At 38.4% G+C, this 20,695-nt stretch overlaps 3 protein-coding genes across 3 annotated transcripts; 1 reads left to right on the top strand and 2 right to left on the bottom strand.

Moving 5' to 3' along the window:
* Positions 1-1,536: 1,536 nt before the first annotated feature.
* Positions 1,537-2,115, top strand: LOC114255985 (uncharacterized). The gene is made up of 3 exons (XM_082904603.1): positions 1,537-1,698; positions 1,750-1,851; positions 1,936-2,115. The coding sequence occupies exons 1-3, from the start codon at positions 1,537-1,539 to the stop codon at positions 2,113-2,115; spliced, it is 444 nt and encodes a 147-aa protein (XP_082760729.1).
* Positions 2,116-4,139: 2,024 nt separating this feature from the next.
* Positions 4,140-4,768, bottom strand: LOC145806789 (uncharacterized). The gene is made up of 2 exons (XM_082904602.1): positions 4,703-4,768; positions 4,140-4,613 (listed from the first exon to the last, which is right to left on the bottom strand). The coding sequence occupies exons 1-2, from the start codon at positions 4,766-4,768 to the stop codon at positions 4,140-4,142; spliced, it is 540 nt and encodes a 179-aa protein (XP_082760728.1).
* Positions 4,769-4,819: 51 nt separating this feature from the next.
* On the bottom strand, positions 4,820-7,206 carry LOC114278635 (uncharacterized). Its single transcript, XM_082904601.1, has 4 exons — positions 7,156-7,206; positions 6,177-6,708; positions 5,516-5,693; positions 4,820-5,426 (listed from the first exon to the last, which is right to left on the bottom strand). Exons 1-4 carry the CDS (start codon positions 7,204-7,206, stop codon positions 4,820-4,822), a joined length of 1,368 nt encoding a protein of 455 aa, XP_082760727.1.
* Positions 7,207-20,695: the final 13,489 nt, after the last annotated feature.

Below are 20,695 nucleotides of genomic sequence, written 5' to 3'. Positions count from 1 at the left end.
TTTTTGAAAAACAGACTTCATCGATAAATTTTTTAAAATCTTATCCATTTAGGTGTTTTCTGTATTCAAGTCTATGTTATGTTTTTTGTCTTGCTCGCATTGTTGTTGACTTTCTATTAAATAGATGGCAGTTGTCCATGTGCATGGTTTTCTCTAGGGTGAAAAATTAGTCTCACTTTGTAGGCCTATAAAGAAAAGTGTTGTCTACATGAAGTCTGGTAGAACAAATCTAAAACTACAAAAATCTCTTGTTCATTACAATAATAAATAGTAACCATTGCTATAATCATGTGAATTGTAATTGTTACAATCTCACAACAATACTAATAAGAGGCATCATCAGATTCTTCCCACCTTTAACCTAAAAAATAACAAATAAATATAAAAAGGAAAATAATTAAAATAAGTAACAATCCAAACTGTGGTCATCTTTTCTCCAGATGAAATTAATTTAGAACATTGACAATATTTGTCTTTGACCAGTGAGTAATACTTGAATTCAGTATGGACCTTGAACCTGAAGAATGGACTTAGACTATAAGTATTATTTGATCAAAGGTAAAATAGAAGTTCATTATGTTGCATCCTTCAACTTCAGCTTTCACCCGAATTTCAATTTACTTTTGAAAACTATTAGTATGTTGCATTCTAACAAGCCTCATCACCAATGCCATGTAGACAATGATATCTAAGCAGATGCTCAATGAATCAAAACCATTTTACATAGTGAAGCAGTTGAAGCAAAACCAATGACAATTGTGAAGGAGTCAAGCCCTCATGTGTAGACCAATCTCGTGAATGTGTATTTTTATGAGGGAAGTGATGGTTTGGGTGTTAAGATCTGGCTGCTCTGGTACCATGTTAAATAACCATCTCATCTAAAAGATCAGAGATGTCATTTCTTGTCAAAACTAAGCCAGTAATAACTTAATTCCAAGTTGGCATATTGCGCTGGAAGGCTTAGCTCTGAACATTGAATCTATGGGATGGATTTATATACAATTAAAGTAAAATCCTTTGTAATAACATCCATGCAACATAAATAAAAATGGACAAACTAAGGAAGCTTTCTATTTATGCATGAAATCGCACAGCTACTATTATCATAGGAAATACTAAATTACATATATAGAAATTTTTAGCTAAAAATGTTCTTCAGTCCTTCCACAACCATGTGCTACCAATTAGGTAGGACCCTTCTTTATACATCTTAAATATGTCCCGAAATAAAGCAATAGTTCATCAGTCTTATGGTTGTCAAATTTGAAAGAAATTAAGATAAAAAGTATATACACTCACAAGAATACAAACAATAGGTGATTGGCTTAAACAATAGGAATTTTTGTTGGTTTGTATAAGGTGTTGCAATATCCAAAATCCTTTCTTATATTTTTATTTATGTGTATATCTCCCATTTCTTCATCTATGTTAAACTTGGTTTCTTTTTGTTCATTTGTAGCTCTTTAAGTTCATTACCTCTGCTACCTTTATTGTTCCTTCTGTTAACTTTATTTTTTTGTGTTTCATTTTTTAGAAATGGATGACCCTTCGCGTATTTCACCCACTGCCTCAAAGAGACGACGCCGTGCATTAACAAATCCTGCTCGTGCCCGAGGTCAAGGTCGAGGTTGGGGTCGAGATAGGGGTCGGAGTGATGATATTGTGTTGGAGAAAGCACCTCAAATCTTGGAAGAGGATGTGATTGATAATGGTTAAGGGGATGATGATGATAATGCTGATGTTGATCAGGTTGAGGAGGTACTCACTGGTCCGTTTCCTGCAGGGCCGTCAGATCCATCAGTACTAAAGAGCTTCAAGGCACATATTGCAGCAGCCATATGGGATCAGAAGGTAGTACATAATTTTTACCATGTTTCATTCATTTAATTATTTATTGAACCACATTATTTATGTTAATTATTAATTACCTTGCAGGAGAGGAATCCCTTAAGGTGTTATAATCATGCGTCCAAGATTCTTGAGTGGCGGTGGTGGTCAAGAACCGACAATAGAAGGTTTAGAGACATTGTGCAGCAGTCATGCCTATCTTCTTTGGTCCATTGCACATATCGGTTCGTGAATAGGATTGTCATTTCTACATTTGTTGAGCGATAGCAACCACAGACAAATACTTTCCATTTGACAGTTGGTGAGATGACAATGACATTGGATGATATGGGTACCATCTTGGGGATCCCTATCACAGGTAGATCAGTTAGTGCTGCAACTTTGACAGATCAACAGGCACATGCACTTGTGGTAGCTGCATTAGGAGTTGATAATGCTAAAGTAATTGAGGAGCTATCATCTGCTAGGGGACAATCAATGAAGCTGGAGTGGTTGCGGAGCAAATTCAGTGGTTACAAAGATTCAGACACCGAGGAGTCCATAGTTTGTGCCGCCAAAGCGTATTTGCTATTTCTATTGGGATGTACACTGTTCAGCAACAAGAGTAGGACGAGAGTTCCTGTTGTGCACTTGCAGTTGTTGATGGATGTGACTGATATTCATACATATGCTTGGGGTGCAGCTGCATTGGCATATTTATATAGACAGTTGGGATTTGTCACGAGATCAGCTGTTCGACAAATGGCTAGCCATATGACATTGTTGAAGGCATGGATTTATGAGCATTTCCAGCCATTTAGACCTCGCCAAAACATGGAATATACTATACAACTGCCTCACGTGCATCGATGGACTCCTCGTCGAGAAGCTGGTTCAACGGTATCACACCTACATGCGTTACGGGAGGAGCTTAACAGATTGGCATTTGATAAGGTATAACAAATAATATTAGATCAATTAAGTGTTCTTATTCCATGTCACTCATCAAGATTTCATTTGTGTTTCTCTCTTAGGTTACTTGGGATCCATATCGAGATTGCCGTCAACATCACCCATGTCATGAGATCACATTCTACAACTGCTGTTTGAAGTGTTTGAATGTAGTTGAACCCTATCATCCTGAAAGGGTTCTTAGATAGTTTGGTAGGGTCCAGACCATCCCATCTGCGTCACTCGACCCTATTCATGCTGTTAGAGGTGTCACAACAGGGCGATATAGAGTGATGTACCAGTATCTTGATCAGATATGGAAGAGTTGGGATAATCATGTTTTATCTGCTCAAAGGAGGAGTATCCCAGTCAGACGTCCGATTGATTGTGTTGATGGTTGCATGCAATGGTATGCAAACATCATACACTTATATATCCAGAACCCCACACATCGGTCTGGTTTTGACCCACGTGCACAGGATAGTAGATCTAATGTGCAGGACGCTGAGGTATGACAATATTACGCACACATCGTTTACATTTTTTTTAAAGGATGGCATGTGCTAATTACAATTTTATTTGTTCTTAATACAACGTATTGATCATGCACTACGGATTGTACATCCTATCATCGAGGCGGGCCATGATGCTAGTGTTCGTGAGCCAGATAGGTTATATGAGGCCATTGAAAGGATGTCATGTGTTCTTCAGGGTCAAGAAATCGATAAGGCTGGACCTAGTTCTATTCCATTTCGAACATACAATCGTAGGAGACGAGTACATGATAGGTAATTGGTTTTATGGTAATCTTGTTTTGTTATTTTGTAATGGAACAGAAGTACTTTTTGATGTTTTTGTTGTTTTGTGATGAACAATAATTACTCTACCAATATTTTAGAATGAACAAGTATTTGTGGTTTGTATTTTTGGTAATCAACTGGAAGTATTATGCCAATGCATTTGCTACACCGCAATGAACAAGTACTACCATGTGCATTAAATTAACTTAAAGCTTAATCCAACTCAACATTTAAATGCTAATCCACAAAAATGTATCAGTAACTATTTAAATTGCGTAACTACAATTCAACTCAACTCACATACATCATTACTCGTCAAGGTTAATACAATCAAATGTCTCTCCAGTAGCTATCCCTAAATTAACAACTTGTTTAAAATGCTCAATTCAGCAACTATATGCAGTATCCCATCCAGCCCATACAAGAATGATGAAACTTGCACCAATTGGTAGCTATCATTGGAACTGGATGACCCGGTAACATGAACACCTACATTGACAAAGCTTTAAGTATGAGAGCGATGCAATACAAAATGATAAATGTATTACACAAACTATAATGCTATGCCTGGACAAAATGATTCCTATTAACAAACCCAATAGCAATCTCACGCCGTTGAACTTGTGATATTGGCACTGATCGTAAGGGGAGGAATGTAAGGCATTGTTGTGCAGATAAGTGGTACAATACCACATTATAACAAAATGCAATAAGATGACCCATGTCAGGCATAGTCATCCAACGGTGATACCCTGGATTGGGCTTAAAGTATGATAGAATATGGGTCAGTTCTTCAATCTTGTCATGTGAACCATATAGATGAGTGTAATGGTCTATGTGTGTGTGCAATTCCTGTAGAAGATTACGCCTGACTTGACCCCATTTGGCCTCTGTAAACCCCATTAACCCAGCAATGGCTCTAAACCCGCAATTGACATCGGCATCTACATCCTTAATAAGACGTATATACGGCTTCAATCCAACTGGGAGGGCATCAACATATGAATAGGTTGTATTTGTACGAGTCCGATATACCTATTCAACAGGGAAGGCATCAACACATGATAAACAAAACACGTAATTGATCATAAACAAAAATGTAAGTAAAAAATGATTACATGTACCTTCTCTTTGGCAGGCCGTTTTTTATATACTTTAACAGAATCTTGTGTGGGGATCTGGGTGGCCATAGGTGAGTGGCTATCATGTTTGGACTGAACTAGCTCAAATGCACATGGGTCTCAACGCGTAGATACATCTATCTTCTTATGTCCCTTACCTTGAGGGTTGGGCTTCACATCTGGCTCAATGAGAAAACTACTTTGCGGATCTGCAATCTCTCGTAACTTATGCAGAATTTCCAACTGCGTAGTGTAATCATATGCATTGAATCGCTTAAGTATGAGATCAAACTTTGGTTCACAACTCAATTCCACTTTATCATTCTTCAACTTTTGTACTACCTCAAGAGTCCTCCAGTGTGGGTTAATGCTATCAAGTAGTATTAGACGACCCTGCTGGATGTAATCCGCAATCTCATGGGCATACAGTAACCCGTGTATTCGTCGAACAACACATCCACATACTGAAGCATTAATGCTAACATCATTCACTCGCTTACTCTCCACTAAGACATGATCTAATGCAATAATAGAGATATTGCCTCGGAGCTCTCTAAAATAGGATGGTTTGAACTGGTGTTGTACAACGGTTAAGCTCTTCTCAAACGATGCCTTAATATCACCATGCTGCAACTCAAGCAAACTATGGATCTTGGTCCAAAAACACTCAAAATTTACTTGGTTGGAACCAAGTTGCCGTTTCAGTTTTGCATGTGCACTTTCAGCCCTGTGTACAATGGAAACAATTAACATAATTAAGTTTAAATAACCAAAATCATAATGCCTAATAGTGTAAGGTAGACAAATATATATTACATGTTGGTTGTAACATTCCCGAAGTGCATACAGCTATCTGTCCATACGGCAACAAACTTATCCTTATATGGAATTAACCAACTTTGTGACACATATTGCACTGCCTCAGGATATGTATCAAAATCCGCAAGTAGCGTAGCAAGGTGTACATTGTATTCAAGCTCAGTTGAGGAGAGTACTAAGAAATTCCATAAAGAGATAAACTTGTCCTATTCCTCCTTACTCTTAAACATTTTCTTGCATTTCGCCAGTACATTTCTACTAATATGCCATCGGCATAATAAATGTCGAGATGTAGAAAATACCCTGTCAATAGCATTCATCAAAGCAAGCTTTCTGTCTGTGACAATCACCTCAGGAATAACAATGTCATCCAAGAGACTACGCAATGTAGTTAACACCCAAATGTAGTTATTAATCCGCTCAAATTGGAAATATACAAAGGCTACGGAGAATGACATATCAGTGGATGTCACACCAACTATCTCAAGAAGAGGAAGACGATATCAAGTTGTCTTATATGTGCAGTCCATGATCAACACCTTTGGAAATGAACGGAGCAAATCTAAACTGACAGGATGTGCCCAAAACAAGTCTGTGACAGTCATCGTATTGTTGTCACACCTATGCCACTCAATGTAATTATGCTTTCCTAACTCACCCAACAAATGTTGCATTTGTGATCTCCCAGCTTTCTCAATAACATTATTCCCATGACGTACATTGTAAATGGTTTTCATAGTGATTACATTCAAAGCATCCTTTCGTTTCAATGTAACCAAAATCTCTTTTGGTTTGACCATGCTTTTGGACATATCCACTAATAATGATGTTTCCTCCTCAAATAAACTCCTTGCAAATGAATGTCCTTCAAAATGTTTAGCAGGAGCATGGTTATGCATTCCACATGTTACATCTATCATCCAATCATCATCAGCCATCAACTTACGAGCCCTCAACTCAAAAGGACACCAGTATTTTTTTGTACCCGTTATCTTCACAATTTTTTTATTTGAATCATCTCCTTTTAATTTCTTATGAGCTCTGTATTGACCACTTCTCTCACAGGCAAGATATATCCTTGGTGTCCTATGACCACCACCATAGTCCAATGTCTTGATGACAATCACAAACCCATTTTCCCTTCCAACGTCCCGTACCCAACCGAGCAATTCTTCTTTGCTCTTGAAAACCTACAAATCAAATTCAACAAAGTCACTAAACATCCGAAAAGAAAAAGAAAAAAATACTAATTTACGACATGAGACTGCCTCATTAGTAATAAAGTGACTCATATAGTCAACAAGACCCCAGATCCAACATTACTACATTCCACGGATGCACAGTTCTGTTAAAAAAAAAAATTTATAGCTATTCGGCAATACAAACTCGAATTAAATGAAAAAGTTCGACCTTAGTAATCCGAACAAGTGCAATTTGTTCGGTTTTAGATAGTCGAACAAAAGTAAGGTTTTCGATTGTAGTTTGTCGAACATATGTAATGTGTTCGATTGTAGTCTGTCGAACATATATAATTTGTTCGATTTTAGTATGTCGAACAATGATATATTATTCCCCTCTAGTTAACCGAACAACGATTTACCACTCATAAACGAAAACGAAGACAAAAAAAAAAAAACCTTTTCATTGCTCCATTGTTCCGAATGAGAATTGTCAGATGCATCCTTCATTGAATCCAATCAAAATCTTCAATAATACTATATTTTTGATTATTTGTTGAAGGGTTTTTGATTTTGATTTTAGGGTTTTTGGATTCTTGACAGAGAAGATACGTAAGGAACAAGTTTGAAATTGATGATTTATATTCTATTGATTCTTGTCCTTTATGGTAAATACACAAATGGTGCGTATCATAACTTGTCCTCTATAATCATTTCACTTAAGGTTAAAATTGTAATAAAAAATAAATTAATTAATGGTTTGCCTTGAGAGAGAAGGTGTGTGTAAATAGAATGACCCGGAGTTTACTCCTTAATGTTTGAAAATGACCACATAACCCCATTTGTAGTTTGTGGACTGAAGTGCACTGTTAGGCCTATTAATGATTTGATAAAAAAGACTAAAATACCTTTGTATTTTCGTCATTTGTTTAGAAGGCAAAATATACTTTAATCCCTATGCTTTATTCTATATGCGATTGACTTCTTTGAAATTTAAAAATAAACATATAATCCTTTATGTGGGCCATGTATTTTATACTTACTGTTAAGTTAAATAAAATATTTAACGATATTTAATGATATATTTCCATTCACAAATTACATAGAGTGTGTGTGATCATTTCTAAACAATAAAAGAATAAACTACATATTGTTTAAACCACAGAGATAAAGTGTAATTTGTCTTTTTTTTTGTTTTTTTCTTAGACACTCTGGGAAGCTCGGGGCTTTTCCCAATATAAGCCCTTTTTCCATTGTATTTCCAAAACTAGGCCAACTCCTGGCGAAATTCCAAAACTAAGTTAAAGCGCCATTACTATTCGCGCTTTTACTGTTAGGAGCGCAAAAGTAGATGAACAGGAAAATCGCTATTACAAATAGCGACTTTGATTAAGAAGTCGCTGTTACAAATAGCGCTTCTAGCTTTAGTTTTTGTCCGGATAAAAACGCTTTTCTTAACAGCGCCTTTTACAAAATTTCCTAAAAAACGCTATTTCTAATAGCGATTTTAACAAAAAAAATTTCCCGGAAAAATCGCTATCTCTAATAGCGATTTCAGTTCAGATTTAAAAAACGCTATTGCTAATAGCGATTTTAGCAGATTTTTTTTTTTTCGCCCAGCGTTTTTAACATAAATTTTGTTAGAATAAAACGCTATTTTCAAGATAAAACAAAAGAAAAAAACATAAAACATATTTTAAAAAATATATTTACACTGTATATTTTAGTACTTGGCTTTACTAAAGCAATTATCATGTTAAAATATGTTTTTTTTTTCTTTTGTTTTTGTTTAGAATGTGTAATTCATAAATTTTACATAATATTACATACTATTTTTCATATATATAATTTCAAAATCATATTCATGTAGATATTATTAAGCCAATCATGTTCATTTATTTGGCTTTACTGAAGTCGTTGTCATGTTACATTTTTCATTTTTTCTTTTGTCTTTGTTTTGATTTAGAAAATGTAATTAAAAATTTTTTTTCGTCTTCACTAAAGTTGTTTTCATGTAAATATTTTTTTTGCTTATTGTTTTGTGTAATTAATTATTTTTTTTTCGCTTTACTAAAGTCGTTTTCATGTAATTTTTTTTTTTTCTTTTGTCTTTGTTTTGGGTTGGAAGGTGTTATGTAGAAAATTATTTTGGCTTTACGAAAGCCGTTTTCATTTAAACATAAATATATATTTATTCTTTTGTTTTGGGTTAGAAGGTGAGAATGTAATTCAGAAAATCAGTTTAGTAAACCAGTTTAGTAAAACCGTTTTGTACCCGTTGTCATTTATAAAATTTATTTTTTTGTATCGTCTTTGTTATGGGTTAGAATGTGATATGCATGCTGTACAGTTCGAAGCACACCCACACACTGTGCAACTCGACGAGCAACAACGAAGGGTGAGACGCGAAGACCACCGCGGAGTAGGCCAAGAAGACAAAGGCCACAGCGAGAGCTCCTAAAATAAATTTTCTCAACATTTTTGTAATAATACTTAATACATAATATACGAAGTCAGTACTTTGCAAAATACTCATACTGGTATGAAAACAACATAACTGAAGTTGCAAATGTAATAGTTTTCAGTTACGTAGCTAGTACAGACATAATTCTCCCACAAAAATACATTATGGACACCATGAACTGAACACACATTACATACATCCTGGACACTCTTAACTGAACACACAATACATAAACATAACAGTTAGATAGACAAACACCTAATTCATGACCTAATATTGCATATTAATAGCCGTAACATTTGACAGACACAATACATAAACATAAACATAAACTTAAACATAAACATAAACATAACATAACAGTTATACTTACTCTAACACAGACATTACATATTAATGCAAGTTGTTATATTGCCGAAGTGTAGACATTAACACCTAATTCGCGCTTAAATCGGCAGGTGGCTCAGAGTCTGAACAATCCGAAAGCTCAGCGTCAGAGACAAGTTCAGGATCCTCCATGATAGCCTTGATAGCCGCAACATTTGGTTCTGTTTTGTTCCTCTGGGCATCCTTCTTAAGTATGAGTAGCTGCATATCGCGGGCCAATCTACGACCCATTTGAGAAATCTCACGTTCTAGTGTTTGACATAGTCGATCAACATTATCAGGATCTTCCTTTTGGATCTCAACAGAACGTGCTTTTGGCACCTTCAGTCCTCTTTCCCGACATAATCTTTCGTTTTGCACTCGCTCTATAAATAGTGCGGGCCACTTAAGAAGTCTAGCCTTTGCATAACCATATCCTGTTTGATTTTCTGATGGATTCTCCACCAAACCACATGGATCTCGATAGTACTTGGGCATAACAAAATGTCGCTTCCCAAACCTATCATGATAAGCACAAGAGGCATCCAAGAAAGGAAATGGTGTTTCATCTTCAGCATCGCCACTTCCCCTTCCCCCTCCTCGTCGTGAACTTTCACCCCTTTGCAAATTCCTACCACCTCTGCGACCCCCACTCCCTCCTATGAACCATGTAGCCATGCTAATTTTTTAAAACAAATGAATAATAATTTCGTAGGGCGAAATGAGTTGTAAGGTTGTGTCTTCACCTTTACTCGTTTATATAGTTGATTATGAACGGATAAATGAGAATCCCACATATATGCATGCTGACTGTAAGGTAAATGCATGCTGACTGTAAGGTAAATCAGTAGATTCACTGTTGCCATGTGACTTTCTGAATTGAGAATCCCACATATATCAATACGAGATGAGTTGTCACTGTAACAAAAAAGTCGAGCAAAAAATGGAGAAAACCAAAGCATGTGCACCAAGTCACATGACTTCACAATCCATCTGCATATACGAACAAAATAAGGGCATGCTGACTGTAAGGTAATTCAGTGAATTCACTGTTGCCATGTGACTTTCTAAGTTGAGAATCCCACATATATCAATAACAGATGAGTTGTCACTGTAATAAAAAAAATCGAGCAACAAATCGAGGAAACCAAAGCCTATGCACCAATTCACATGACTTGACCATCCATCTGCATATAAGGACAAAATAAAGGCATGCTGTTTGTAAGGTAAATCAGTGAATTCACTGTTGCCATGTGACTTTTTGAGTTGAGAATCCCACATATATCAATAACAGATGAGTCGTTATTGTAATACAAAAAATCGAGCAAACAATCGAGAAAACCAAAGCATGTGCACCAAGTCACATGACTTGACAATCCATCTACATATAAGGACAAAATAAAGGCATGCTGACTGTAAGGTAAATCAGTGAATTCACTGTTGCCATGTGACTTTCTAAGTTGAGAATCCCACATATATCAATAACAGATGAGTTGTCACTGTAATAAAAAAAAATCGACCAAAAAATCCAGAAAACCAAAGCCTCTGCACCAAGTCACATGACTTCACAATCCATCTGCATATACAGACAAAATAAAGGCATGCTGACAGTAAGGTAAATCAGTGAATTCACTGTTGCCATGTGACTTTCTGAGTTGAGAATCCCACATATGTAAATAAGAGATGAGTTGTCACTGTAATAAACAAATCAATAAAACCGAAGACTGTGCACTATGTCACATGACTTCACAATCTATCTGCATATACTGACAAGTCTCTCCACATTTGACTACTCAATGTGTGAAAAAATGAAGCTTATGAAGCTTACGACCCGCTATTTATATTTCATTGAAAAGTATGACTATTTGAATTGTTCTTGTCATTTGGGAAGCTATTCACCGACCTACCTGTTATGTTTTATGTGTTGTTGAAGGCGGTAGTTCGATTCACCGAGTTTAGTTTTTTGTCAACCCCTCATTCATTACCGGAGTCATAATTTTTACTGAACTTTCAAGAATTGGAAGGTGACTCTTTCTTCTTTCCTGATGGAGATTGAAATTCGTTGTAATTTCATCCCTATTTCAGCAGCCCCAGTTAAGGGAACCTTTTCTCCGAGTTGCCTGATCTATTTTATGTGTTTTAAGTATTCACATAATTGAACATACATTAATCCATTCATTAATCCAGAACATTCATTAACAAATTGCAATTCAATAAAGAAAGTCATGAACTCATAAATGTGTACTTATAAATGTAGTTATTTCATAAACTTCAGGTTCATAACAAAAATACTTGAAATACATCCGTACGTTACACCAACAACAACATTGTCTTACACTCCACGAACGAACATATGAAAGATCGTGTTTGATTTCTTATTCGTCATCTGACATGTAGTAGTCAGAGAGATATTTTTCATTGTTGAAGACATTATTTCGCTCAACCATTGCCAAATCTTTGTTGCTTGCTTCTGCCATTTCAGTGGCTAGCTGAAACATGAAATGTCGACATCTCCGCATCAACATCCTGTTGTTCTCCTTCTTAATTCTGCTAACTGCTTTTTCATAGTCACTCACATTTCGTCTAGCCATGGTCAATGAACGACGATGAGGTACCGGTGCCCCAAAGTTACGTAGATCATTATACAATCCTTCTTGCTCCGTTACCCTGAACGCCCATTCTGCTCGAATACCAGCATAATAATCCTTCGGACTTGAGTACTTTTCGCTCTTGTAGTCATACATAAATGGAGGTAGCAGCCACACTTTCGGATTTCTTTGCCGGCGTGAACTTCCTGCACCTCTTGAAGACATTGTTAATAAAATTAAAAAAAATAATAATAATAGTAATTGTATATCTATTACTATTGTTATGACTTCAACAAACATCATACTGGGGTATTTATACACATCATAGTGGTGGTAGGGCACTGTGGAATAAGTGATACAGGTGATATTATTTGATGTTATTCATTTCATGTAATTTTGATTACCCGTGACTTTGTGTACCTGTGATGTAGTCACGGACGTGGTTGTAAGATAAAATAATAATTGTAGGCCATAGAATCACAATGCAATCCCTTCATATTCGACAGTGCGTTGTCAAATAAAACAAAATGCAGTGAGTTGTCACATCGGCACATGAAACTATTTTGTCATGCTTACTTTTGTAATACAATAAGTACTCACTTGGAATTGACGATTTCAGTACGTATAAGTGTTTTCGAGAAATTATAAATGAAATCGAAAAATGAAATTTTCTTTGTATTAAAGTAATATTGTTCATAAACTATCATTGTTTTTCTCACCAACATAATAAAATGGTCACCTGCTAGGTAAACACGATTGCAACTTTGGTGCCTATATTTTATCTTATTTTCAGTTAATGAACTTCACAGTCATCCGATTTTTATTGTCATTACACAATCGTCCATCATATTTTTTTACCAACATAATAGCATTTTTTGCTTCTTTTCACAGTCGTAATAATGTGACTTAGATGAATTCTGAAATGTGCGGAAAAAACAAAGCATGTAAGTTACACTGCAGAAGTCACATGCATCACGTAATGTCAAGAAAAAAGTCACAACGTATACAAGCATGGCAAAGTAAGAAAGTCACATGCATTACTGCATCACTGCATAAAGTGACATGCAGCATTGCATCACTGCACAAAGTCACATGCAGTGATGCAGTGATGCACAAAGTCACACGCATCACTGTATCACTGCACAAAGTCAGATGCATCCCTGCATCGCTGCACAAAGTCACATACCTCCTACGTACTGTGCCCATTGCAATTATGCACAAAGTCACAGGCATCGCTGCATTTGCAGCACAATAGCCGATGCTACAGGCCGTTGATTCGTTCATGACTGCACAAAGTCGAGTCCTGACAGCCGTATGCACTGGATAAGGTTAGTGGCATGCATGTGATCGAACAGGAAATTGCATACATACAGCTACCATGTGTATATATGGTATAAATATCGTAGCATACCACAACAAAAGTTTTACATCTATTTCTACCGATATGATCATGACATATACGGTGGTTGATCTATATTCAGCAATGGGTCGCTATTGGGTTGCAGATGGAGATGAATTTCAATACCCATTAAATCCAAATTTGCGTTACTCACGTGCCACCGTCAATACCATGAGAGCTGAGTGGGAATTTCGCAAAACTCGAGCAAACGTTCTCGTTGAGCTATGCCGTGAAGTTAATCTTAAATTTCCTCGCCGGTTAGCCATGCGTATGCCAACTGACACTCCACAGTTGTTGCAAAGGGCATTGCATCGTATCCGCGACGAGGTTAATCGCATGACCCAATGTTTGCAGAGGTCCGAGCTAATGAAGACCGCAAATGAGCGTGCCGAAGATGGGTTAATGGATGATGCACACCAGTACTACGCCTGGAGCATGGATGTTTTGTATGAATCTGATATTGAGATGTCAGATGATGATGATAATGAATGAAATTGTTTGGATGAACGCCCAGGGCATTTCTGTAATGCATGCAATTTGTAATGCTTATCCATGACTTATCAATGAAGCGAGATATTTCAATTATTTTTAGCCTTGAACAAACATATTTTTTATAGCTTCTTTACACGTTTTGTTCAAACCAAACGCGCTTGTAATTTATGTTCTCCTAAATTACGGATAATGAGAGAGGGGTAGAGATGTGAAACAGATTTGTGTGATTCATCAATATAAATAAGAATAAAAAATTGTGAAATGATAATTGCGAATAAATAAGTATGACACTTACATCAGCTGTACAAGTTTGACACATACAAACAAAAAAAAGAAAAAAAAAACCTATATAGTCCATATCGCAACTGCTAATGCCCTAACCTGCCCCCAGTCCCACAACCCCGACCGTGGATCTCCCTCCTCGGTCTCCTACGGTACACTCTCTGAATATCTGGCACTCTCTCCCCTGCATGCTGCCCTCCACTGACTGCCTGTGGAGCCTGTGAGTGTGAGTGTGACCCCCCCTCTCCTGCATCTGATGCCCCTGATCCTGCCTGTGCCAGTAGATCAGATACTGCTGTGAGCTGTGAAACTCCCACTCCCTCGTCTGGTGCAACTGTATCACGATCTGCAGCTGGACCACGACCTCTGCCTCTGCCCGCACCCCGACCTCGGCCGCGACGTCCCCCACGACCATAACCTCTCCCTCGCGCTCTGGGAGGGGCTCAATATGGCCCTCATCATCAATGTGTGAGATGTCAGTGAGAACTGTATCATGTGTACTCCTGGGCGCGGTCGAAGTAGTCCCCATAAAAGCAGGTGGTAACTGGGTGGGTGGGGTAGCAACATCATGCATGAACCGGGGCGCGGTCGAAGTACTCCCCAGAAAAGTAGGATGTAACTGGGTGGGTGGGGTAATAACATCATGTATGAAGCGGGGCGGTGACCAATCAGGGTCAGGGTCAGCGTGCTGGGTAAGATGTACGTGTGGGGAATATGGAGAAATGTATGGGGTATCATGTGGTGGGGTGACTGAAGTCGAAGGACCTGCTGTGGCTGGCGCTGAACTGGAAGGCACTGACGTGGACGGGACTGATGTGTCTGGAGCAGCTGCTGCAGTGTGTACACCGTAGTCCCCAAAATGCAGACGATCTACCCGATGGGCATGCTGGATCCCCTCGTACAATAACTCTCTGATCTCTACAAGGGCCTGCAGACCAAGCTGTCCATCACGTCTGAAAATAGCGTCCTCAGCCAAGTGATATGACCTCCCAGCTCGAACCACCTGTAAAAAAAATAGATATATTAGGCTATAGTTGACTGAAAATAATCAATTATGATATTAACAATAATCGGAGATATAGTACGCTACTCACCAATGACTCGAGAGAAGGCCCAACTCCCTGATATCCGGCCTCGGAGAGGTGGCTCGGATTACCGACAAGTAGGTGTGTATGTCGCCGATACCACAACATGTAAGGGTCGGGAGAGGGGAGGACCCCATCGCTCCAGTCAGCCTGTACAATAGTGTCGCGACGGGCATCCCACAACTGTATGTATCGCATATGATGCTGACTCCAGTCAGTGCTGGCTCGGCCACGTCTATCCGTCGCATGCAACCGCCACTCAGTGTCACACCGATCCGGCACGGCCTGGACCCGACCAAACTGTCGGAGGACACGATCAGGGAGATGCCACTCAACCACGTCAAAACAAATGAGTGGTACTCTCGCCATCCATATATCCTCACCTAGGCGGCAGTAGTCTGGGAGCGTGTGGAGGACATCAGCATAAGGCTGCCAGATAAACTACAATAACGACAAATCTATTAAAAATCGCTCATAAACATATACAGTCCATATGACAATTAAAATTTAGGTATTTAAATTTGATACCTCGCCGTCTATCATCCGGTCAAGCTGGTCTCTATACACGACCACTACGTGGGTCGATACGACCTCGTGGCTCATGTCAACCCTCCATCGGCTACCTCGAGGTCCGGCCGGCATCTGCATGTCTCCCTGCCCGATGGGAACCTCACCAGGAGCAACTAGTTGCCGCCTAGACGGGGCAATGCGAATCAATCTCTCCCACGTCCAAATCTGCAATAGTTTGAACGCAATTACAATACTGATATATGCCATACAATATGAATTGACATGTAATAAAATTCTTACTAACCTGTAGCAAGACAAGGGGTCCTCCGATCTGAGTCACACCCACCTGAGTGGCTCGACATAACATCCTATACAAGCATGCCAAAGCCGCGGCGCCCCAGCTGTACTGGCCGATGACGTCAATGTCTCTCAACAGTGGCAAATACATCAGCTTGAGCAGGTTCTGTGACTTATCAGGGAGAAGAACCCCCCCAATAAGCCACAGAATATATGCTCGCGCATGCTGCTGTACTAACTCATCTGCAGCATCATCTGGAAAATCGCCCTGAAAATGCTCCGACAGCCACCTCACCCTCACTCTACCTGCCTGTAAGTCTGCAGGTGTAGGTGCTACTCCCAATAGCTCAGCACATAGCGCTATCCACTGCTCCGTCGTCAATGATGGGTCAAGTCCAGTAACTGCTCGCCCATCAATCCGTAGACCGTATAGGACAGATACGTCCTGCAATGTGACGGTGGCCTCACCGGTCGGGAAATGAAATGTATGAGTCTCTGTGCGCCATCTCTCGACGAGAGCAGTAATGAGTGGGTGGTCCAGTCTGATATGGCCGATACGATATACACCATAGAATCCCGCGCGTAGTAGACACTGCAAGACTCTATGGTCCAATGGACGATCCCACAGGCCGGAATCTCCCCGTCGGCATGCCACCACGGTGCGTGACTGGTCCTGCATAACAGAATGAGTATTTTAAATTATAGCATTATCAAGGAAATGAAAAACAAAATGCAGTGTATTTTCATTGTACGCGTAAAATCCAACAAACGTTATTGCATACCGGGTCCTCCCATATACTGTCAGCCCGATGTGGATGACTCAAAAGGGGGACCTCATCAGGTAAATGTGCCATGAAGCCTGTACAGTTGAAAAACAAATACATTTTGAAAAACAGTATTGGTGAGCATGTAATTTAACTATATCAATGAAGCTGAAATTATTATGTACATGACGACTTGGAAAATAAATGTGGTCGATTATTTTAAAAGTATAAATTTGTGTGCCATTAACATAGAAGCAATTAACTAAAATCAAAATTTTGCATATTATGTGCCATTAAATATGATAAGCAATTCAACATAACCTATCGTTATCTATGCTTCGGACTAATATAAAAATCTTTTACAAAGTCATTTTACGATCTCAGTTACATAAGCTTAATAATGACCAATAACATGTGGATAGTTTTTGTATGTCAATATTTACAAACAAAATGGAATGATCATTTTTTTTTCAAAACTTCATTATTGATTTTGGCATATTTGACATAACGTCATTATTGATTTTGACATATTTAACAAAATTCGTTACATTTATGGCATATTCGACAACTTCATTATTGATTTTGTAATTTTTGTTTTGCAATAAAGTAAAAAATTTGTAAATTACGTACATGTAATTCATAAATTCTAAATGTACAAAATGCTTGAATCAGTCGAAATATTAAAATCTTAAAATGAAAGAAGAACTATGTGATTTTAAATAAAATTCTGTAATAAACATTTTGAATGAAATAGAGAATAAAAACTATGATAGTTGTAAATTTTGTCAAGCAAATAAAACAATTACAATATATAAAGAATTAAACCACAGAAATGATCTATTACAAATAAAAAATGTTCTATTACATGTATGACCCCGTTTACAAATAATGAATTACAAAAGAAAAGAAAATGATCTATTACAAATAAAGAATTACAAAAAGATCTATTACAATATGTAAGTATTACATAGTCTTCATCGACCAAGTCGCGTCGGACATGTTCGCCTGTCATGACCTGTCTGCTGGCACTCACTGCAACGAGCGGTCAAACGCCTATCTGATATGTCCATCTCATTCGGAATACGAGACATAGATGCACGACCCCGTTTCACTTGTCGCAGACGCAGTACATTAGGCATTAAAGTCCACTGCGGATCAGCCCAATAATCTTGATGCGGTATTGGATTGAATTTAGTTTCCCAAACCCTCATGTATACAGGAAGCCTATATACTGGATCAATGTACTCGAATGGATTGTCACCGCATTCAGACATTACAGCGAGCATAGGAGAACATGGATAGTGTCGTATCTCATATTTCCCACAACTGCACGTGGGTTGATTCATCCGCACAATTTGTGTATTGCGACCTCGTCCATAGCGAAAAGATGTTTGCACCTCAAACACGCGGCGTGGCCTATAAAAAAATTATAATAGAAACTAATGAAGTTCATGTTTTTAGGTGTAGTTAAATTGACAACATAATAACAATAATTTAATTTATATTACAAACTAACCTGTCATATGATATCAACTTGAAAGTATTTGCCCTTGCGATGCCATCCTCAATAGTTTTTTGCATCTGTCTAGGGTATTGGAACTCATTTCGTACATCTAGTTCAGCTTGGGCTCCCATCTCGTCAAAATATTTTACAAGCCGCCGAAATGTAAATTCAACCATAGCTGAGATAGGTAAGTTCCTTGCACCTTTTAAGACGCTATTGAAGCACTCTGCATCATTGCTAGTCAATACCCCCCAGCGATGTCCACCGTCATACGAAAGGGCCCACTCCTCAGGATTCATCTTGTAAACCCAAGTGATGGCTTCTTGGTCAATAGCCTGTATTTGTTGTAAGTAACCATTACACTTTCGTCGTTGATGAGCACTTCCTGCTTTCCATAGAAGTTGTTTCAGCTCCTTATTTCTGAACGTAGTGTTAAAGTTACTACAAACATGTCGAAGGCAGTGCCGATGATATCCAACAAATTGAAGCGAGGGATTCAACCAATGCCGCCTCACAGCAGCTAAAATACTCTCAGCTCGATCGGATATCAAAGTCACTCCCTGTCGGTCCATGACAATATGTTCCTTGATATTTGAAATGAAGAACGACCAAGACTCCAAACTCTCCTTGTCGACAACAGCAAATGCAAGCAGTAGTACTTTGCCATTGGCGGTGACAATCGTTGCTACAAGCAACACACCAGTGTATTTCCCGTATAAGAATGTACCATCTATGGTTATAACAGGCCTACAATGTCTGAATCCATCGATGACGGGTTTGAAAGACCAAAAAACAAAGTGGAAGACGGGCATAATGGTTGTATTTCCGGTATATCTATGCTTCCATTGCACGATGGTGCCAGGATTAGATGTTTGTAATGCATACATGAATTTAGGCAACATCATATATGATTCATCCCAATCTCCGAATACCATTCGAATTGCCTTTGCCCTTGCATGCCACACCTTCTTGTAATGTATAGTATAGTTCATGGATTTTTTTATGTCTTCGATGACATTCTTAATGGGCATATCAGGTTCGTTCTGCATACAACAATACCTATGAGTCAGATTATTTTGGTGTGAACACTTTAAAGACACAATTTTGGTGTGAACACTTTAAATAAACAATGTGTATATAAATGTAAAAATTTATTTTGTATACTCACCGCAACTTGTCCCAAAAGATGAGAAGCAATGTAACTGGAGCTAATATTTGTGTGGTCCCTGTTCGTTCGTGGGTATAAACAATGGTGAGGACCCCTATACTGCTTTATTTCAAAAAGCCCATGTCTCTTACTAAGAGATGCACGCAACCACCATCTACAGTCGTGCTTGCAAGCACACACCCAAACGTCTCGCTTGGAGGTTACGACTTTGTACTCTCGATTATTTGTTGCATGGTACAATTTCACAGCATGTATGAGTTACTTCTTATCAACGAAAACCATCCCTTTGTCCAACTCTGGATTTTCAGCATTCCAGATTCGGTTACGGGGAACGACATCGCGGTTACTAATGTCAAAATCACCACCCATGTGAATGTTTTCAAAGAAAGGGATTTCAGGTCTAGGTGGAATGGGGGCATTCTGAATATCAACGGGAGCGTCGACATCATCTTCTTCATCATCATCATCATCTGATCCGCCCAATAAATTTTCTTCATCACACATTTCATTCTCATCATTGTCTAGGGCGACATTAGAACCGTACATGTCACTGTCAGCAAACTGCACAAAATTAACCGTTTCAGCCATATTACCAGCAACTTCAACTGGAGTCGTATGATGGCTATAGGTGGGCACATCTTGGGTGTTATTGTGAAATTCAGTCTCGTATCCACCATGTGAACTTGATTCTCCACCATGGCCATGAAATGTCTGTTGTGTGTAGCCAGCTGCATAACATTCATTTCATTCATACATAGGAGACTGAAATGCTGTCGTGTCAACCCCATGTGTCAGCAATGTAGTGAACGGATGCGAATCCATCTGTGTTACATTCGGAAGATTCTGTACAACCTCTTTCTGAATGTACACTTCCAAACAATTTGGTGGTTCGAAATTTCCACCGATACTTAAAACGGTGTTCAACGCCTCATCGTCATTTATCGGTAATATTTTGTATTTGCTGGTTGCTTGCCACTGGCGATAAGGATATCTACATTTGAAGATCAATCGGACTGTTTCCCCGTAACTTGCGACCTTGGACATAAACATCTCCTCCAAATTGCCAAGTGTGGTGCCAAG

Source organism: Camellia sinensis, chromosome 14 (genome assembly GCF_055761805.1).
Source record: "Camellia sinensis isolate YWXY chromosome 14, ASM5576180v1, whole genome shotgun sequence".
In the NCBI taxonomy this organism is placed as follows: domain Eukaryota; kingdom Viridiplantae; phylum Streptophyta; class Magnoliopsida; order Ericales; family Theaceae; genus Camellia; species Camellia sinensis.
This window is presented reverse-complemented; position numbering and strand designations above follow the sequence as displayed.